The sequence below is a fragment of the Oculina patagonica genome, unplaced genomic scaffold (genome assembly GCF_052425735.1).
Source record: "Oculina patagonica isolate OP01 unplaced genomic scaffold, crgOcupat unplaced1174, whole genome shotgun sequence".
NCBI lineage: Eukaryota > Metazoa > Cnidaria > Anthozoa > Scleractinia > Oculinidae > Oculina > Oculina patagonica.
The window spans coordinates 513-6,433 of NW_027557166.1; the positions used below are offsets into that span (position 1 = coordinate 513).

The 5,921-nt window shown below is 38.8% G+C and overlaps 1 protein-coding gene across 1 annotated transcript; it reads left to right on the top strand.

Moving 5' to 3' along the window:
• The first annotated feature begins 1,317 nt into the window (after positions 1 to 1,317).
• LOC144639669 (PC3-like endoprotease variant B) lies at positions 1,318 to 2,719 on the top strand. Its single transcript, XM_078498951.1, has 2 exons — positions 1,318 to 2,524; positions 2,646 to 2,719. Exons 1-2 carry the CDS (start codon positions 1,519 to 1,521, stop codon positions 2,708 to 2,710), a joined length of 1,071 nt encoding a protein of 356 aa, XP_078355077.1. The 5' UTR covers positions 1,318 to 1,518; the 3' UTR covers positions 2,711 to 2,719.
• The last annotated feature ends 3,202 nt before the right edge of the window (positions 2,720 to 5,921 follow it).

Genomic DNA, 5,921 nt, shown 5'->3' on the forward strand with positions numbered 1-5,921 from the left:
TAAAATAAAATGTATGAACGTGTAACTTGTCACGCAAAGACAGCTGGAAAGGAATATACCATGCTGGTAGGCTGCACCGCTAATTGTAGCTGTATTCGAGCTATATAAAAGACAGCTAGAAACGAATTAATACTAGTAACATCACAATGGGAAAGAAACTTATTCAGTGGTTCACACCGTCGAAAACAAAGAAATATTAAAGGAAGTTCTCATTCACCAGATTCACTGCATCAGATGCAACATTCGTCAATTCGTGTTTAAATGCGTGGCGACCAGTTTGTTTACTAGTTATTAAAAAATAATACGGTCTTCATTTAATAAACAGTTCATCCTTAAATTTCAGCTTTTCTACGACTGACAGGTAGGTACTATAGTATAAGCCCCGCTAAAATAGCTGGAAAGGGAAAGTTTTTTGAAAAATGAATTTTTGACTGCCAGACGCGCTGGCGCCACATGTTTATTTTGTGAAGATTAATTAAACGCCGTGAAAAATAGAATTTGATGTCCAGCGAGCCACTGCATCTTCGGCTACGCAGTCCTCAGTGAATCCTCCAACTTCACAAATTTCTAAAACTTTAAGAAAACGAACTTTCGCAGAATCAAAAATTGGTCCTTATCGATCTTCCGATCTTGTTGTGAAGACACTGAAATTCGACGAGTGTTCATGCGTGAAGGGATGACTGACGAATGATAATAATTATTTGTAAACTTTCGCTTTCAAAATGAACTTTGCGTTACGTTCAACGCCGTCTTTCTGTTGTTGTACGCCGGTGCGCGTGCGATTATTTATAATTTCTGAATTTTGATCAGTAAAATTATCAGGATTGAATTAACACAAAGTGACTACAATATAGTGCAATTATTAACCTGCACACAAGTGACAGACAATAAAAGACGTTGGATTTCAATCTCGACTCACTTGTCTTTCATCAACATGTTCCCTAAGACTTTGCTCTAGCAGCAAAACACATGGACCCATTGGGGCCCTATTTTTTCTCTTGACGAAATTACTGACACAGTTCACAGTCAAGCAGTCAAGGTTATCACACAACAAAATCAGAGGAAACAAAATCGAAAATTTTGGATGAAGAAATAGATATCATCTGATCTTATACAAATATCACATTGGATCACTACACTTCTGCCGTGTTAAAAACCGCCAAGGCACCTGTGCGAGCAGACTGGTACCTCAGGGAATTTCGATGCCTGGTATGCATATTTTTTATTTATTTTATAACAGAGCAGAGTTCAGGAGGAATAAATTACTGCTGTTTAGGTTGCACGTCAATGCAAATTTATTTCTTGAGCAGAACTTACGAACAGAACTGAACGTATTTATGACTTCGCTAGTTAATTTCTTTGGCAACAAGAGAAGTACGCAGCATATTTTCATTTTTCTCGCCCCCTTCCTCTGACGTGCTTTGTATAATTCACCGTTGCCACGCAAGTTGGTGTTGGTTTCTGACATCTTATGCTTGATTGGATCGAATGTTAATATAGCTTGCAAATGAGCAGTTAATGGTTTTGAAATTTTGCATAGTTATTAAAACTCGGTTTAACCCTTCGACATCAGCTGGTAGCCAACTTCGAAGGGGAAACAAGACGATATTTTGGACCATGGCCCTGTATATCATCTTGTACGGGTTACTCTTGTGTATAGCGGTTAACAGTGATCAAAGCTTCGAAGATGGTGAAACTGACGGTGAAATCTACACGAACTCTTGGGCAGTACAACTCGACACGCATGATGAAACAGAGGCGGACGAAGTAGCCGCGAGTTTAGGATTTAAGAATCACGGAAAGATAATGCCTGGGTATTTCAAATTTGTACATGAAAAAACGGAGAGCCGCCAGAAGCGGAGCGCTGAACATCACACCCAGCCTCTGCTAGATCACCCGCGGGTACTATGGGCCAAACAACAAACTTTGCTCTTCAGGTATAAACGGGGTTTCGAAGCTGTGGATCGAGTCGCGCGCGCCGAAAAGAACAGAAGATTTTTCAGCGATCCTAAGTGGAACGATCAATGGTATTTTGGTACACTGGAAGCTGACGATCCGAGAGGGAATCTGGGTATTTTAGACGCTGTTAAACAAGGTTATACCGGTAAGGGAGTTGTTGTAACTATTATTGATGACGGCTTGGATCATACGCACCCAGACTTGAGTCGCAACTACGATCCACAAGCGAGCTATGATGTCAACGACAATGACCCAGATCCTAAGCCAAATGACTCAAACTTGGACAACGCGCACGGCACGAAATGCGCTGGAGAAGTAGCGGCCGCAGCGAATAACGGAGTCTGCGGGGTAGGAGTCGCTCATGATGCGAAAATCGGCGGCGTAAGAATGTTAGATGGACCTGTCACAGACGCAGTAGAGGGAAAAGCTTTGGGTTTCAACTGCGAGGATCATGTCGACATATTCAGCGCGTCTTGGGGACCTAAAGATGATGGGAAAACTTTCGGTAAACCTGAGGAACTCGGAAAGAGAGCCATGGAAAATTGTGCGCTGAAAGGAAGACGAGGTTGGTGCTTTGCGCGTAATAACATCATGTTTATAGTTTGTGTTGGGTTTATAAATAGTTCTTGATATTGTTTGTGTTTTACCTACTGTAAGTCACCTATTTTCTTTATAACTTTTGTTAGAGCCGCGAAACCAGATGGCCATTTTATATTCCTGTTTATTAATTGCGGCCTTCCTCCTGTTTTGACAATATGAGACTGCCTGTCAGCTAATTATTATTAAGGTTTGTTAACTAACTGAATTATGCGCATACTTTAACTTTTATCTAAAACGGTGTGTTGTTAGAACGACAGTGGCTTATAGAAACAATGTAATTAGCTTTGGCGGTTAAAATTTCCTTTTCGGCTTTAATACACATTTTTCGCGCCAGAAATTACACAAAAAAGTTACAAAAACGCTGAATTTTTTCTTTGTCTTGGTAGTTACAATTTGAAGTCGCTGAAATTTAATGAAGCCCAAGCTAAGTTTTGAATAAACACAGCTTCCATTTGTGGTTTCTAGGAGAGGAATTCGTCACATTTGAATGTTGATTTTTCAGCAGACAGCTTAACGAGCCAAACAAACTGAGAGATTAAACTGACAAGCAAAAAGTCCTTTATTTAATGACGTTTTTACAAGATTGAGGATAAGAAAGATAAACATCTAAATTTACATTTTCTTGTTTTAAAATCTAGGCTTAACGTTTATAGAAAATTCAAGTTGTTCCCTAATTTCTATCTTGAAAATCTTAGCGTGTTATTAACATTTTGCCCTCTCTCTGAGCGGTAAAGTTCTTATATAAAAAAAGTTCTTCTATGAAAGAGAGTTTAGTTCGAATTTTTAATTCGAATGTGACCAGCTGTGACAACACATTGAGTTAAATTCACTTTGTATTTTTCTAGCCTTAAAGTTTTTATGTCACTTCTCTGGGTCCCCTTTTTATAAATGTGGAATGTAAAAAACGACACCCAAAATTTTTCTTTCAAAAAGCGTTTCGAACCTCTGAAAAAAGCGATCGTAAGGTGATCATTTCGCAGATTTTTGGTTTAAACTGTTCTGACATTAGTGGTAGGCAACTAAACACATGAAAAACATTATTTTTGAACATCTCAACGAAGATATAACCTTAATTCGAGGATAAAAAATCAAGCTTGGGCTATAAATCCCGTTTTTTTGACGACGCGCAAGAACAGATTGAAAAGTTAAGCCCGGTTTAGTCTTTCAAGTTGCAATCATTTTCATCCGAGCCATCCGCAGCCAAAGACACTTATTAACAGTTTCAGGGCTCTAACATAGCAATTTTTGATAAAAAATGGACTATTATTTTTAGGTTTCCTGCGACACAAATATAAATTTTGGCCGTTCAAAAATCTGTTACAACCCGCGAAAAAGCCCCTTTATATAATTAAGTCATGATCATGAAAAGCTTTTTCGTTTCGCCGATCATGGCTCCTGGTTTAGCCGAACCATCTGTATATTATCGACTACAAGCTAGGCCGGCAGGTGTTTTCGACAATTTTCAAGACATTATCGTGAAGACAAACTTTTCTTGAGATTATTTAAGGAAAAAGTTGAGTTAATAATTTAACGCGGCTTTCAGTTTCTTTGAGCGCCTTAGCTTAATTGGATATGAAAAATATCCCTTCAAAATGGCGCCAGGTTACGAGTAGCGCAAGAGCCATTAAGTTAAAAACCAATTTTAGAGCCGACGCTAATTCATTGCCTTCTGCTAAGCGTTGAAGATAGTTTACAGCAATCGAAATTTACATGAGTGGATCCAGGAAAATGATGGCAGTTTCCCGATAAAACGATTGCCGAAGGCGCCGGCCTCTTGGGGAACAACAGAGAAAACTTTCAGATCGATTTAAACTCCTAAGTGCCATTTTTGGCGGGTATTTTGAGTCACTCGGACAAGATATTGATCAGGTTTTTCGCGTTTTTTAAAAAAAGAATAAGACTTGGAAATATTCTTTAACTCAAAAAAAGGACACTTATTACTAGACAAAACATCTGACTAATTTCCCTAAAACGGCTGAAACCGGTCTGGATCCGGGCCTGATTTATTACCAATACTTATCAGCAGACAATCAGAACATTGGACAGTATTTTCCGAATGAAAATACTGACTGTTTTGTGAGATCGCTGATCGATTTTTTTCATTTTGTGAAAGCCATATTACATAAGAGTTTTTGCTGGTTTAATTAAAAATTTGAAACATTTCAATTTTATTCAGTTTTAGTCCCATACAATGTTTGTAACTATTTGAAAACGAATTCAAACTTCGCTGGCGCAATGTATCATGTTTTCATTTATATAACTATCAGCGTTTAAATGTGGGTATTGGCGAAAACACATCAAAAGGTCGGCGATTACGAACAGCCTAAATGTGGGCAGTTGAAAATCAGTATTTACGGAAGCACTCTGCTGTGTTTTCAGCTAATATTAGTATGTGAAAACGGAGAATTTAGAGCCTCTTTATTGGGTATCTGAAGACTTCGTTTCGTCGCATTTTTTTTTTTTGCAAATCTTCTATTTTTTAAGTAGATCTTCGTTTTATGGATTGAAACTGTGTGACGGTGTAGTCAGTGTATTAATTCATAGCCGAATAAATCCAAATGAATGTATCTCACTTCAGCAACAAATTGCATAAATAACTGTTTAAATTCATGAAAAGCAAACACGCAACTGTTGCGGAAACGATAAGGAAAATTAACGATTGATTGGATCTGATGCCGCCGTTGTTCTGTTTCTCCACTGTGCGATGTTTTCTATGACATTCATTTTCTTTTCAAGTTAATTTTTATTCGACCCCGCATGCTCGATGCTTAAGTCTTCGCTTTAGACATAGACATAGACATAGACATAGACATAGTTTATTTAACCACGAAGAGCTCAGGAGCCGTAGCTCGTTAAAACGCTCTCGTGAAATTTTGAGATCTTCGTTTTTTTCCGCGCTAATCGTTGCGTCCTCGATTTATTCGCCTCTATCACTTCAGAAAGTTTTCTTGCGATCGGGGCGATTTTATGAGAACGTTACACAGAAGATTGCTAACGTCTGCGGTGATTGGGGCGATCACGATCGCTTGGAACGCCCTTCTAGCTTCACTTTCTCTTCCTCGCCGTAAAACTGCAATAACCGGGGAACATAGGAGGCCATGAGTTTTGTTCTTTCAATGAAGACTACCATTGTGTTGGATCTAGGGCTAAAATGATTGTTTTTTGTAGGTCTTCGCTCATACCACAGCGCACGTGCTGTTTTCCGTTAACTGGCATTTACATTTTCCACTGAAGAAGAGGAAGTAGCCCCGAAACGTCTGGAAACATTTTTCTATCTCTGGCGCATTTTACATTTTACATTTTAATTATCGTTCGCTCATACCAGGTCATACCAGGCGATCGGTACGATCATACGAGAACCC

Coding starts and splice junctions, on each gene's coding strand:
- LOC144639669 (XM_078498951.1), top strand. CDS start 1,519: ATGGTTTTGAAATTTTGCATAGTTATTAAAACTCGGTTTAACCCTTCG. Junction 2,525..2,645: donor TGCGCTGAAAGGAAGACGAG/GTTGGTGCTTTG, acceptor AACTTTTGTTAG/AGCCGCGAAACCAGATGGCC.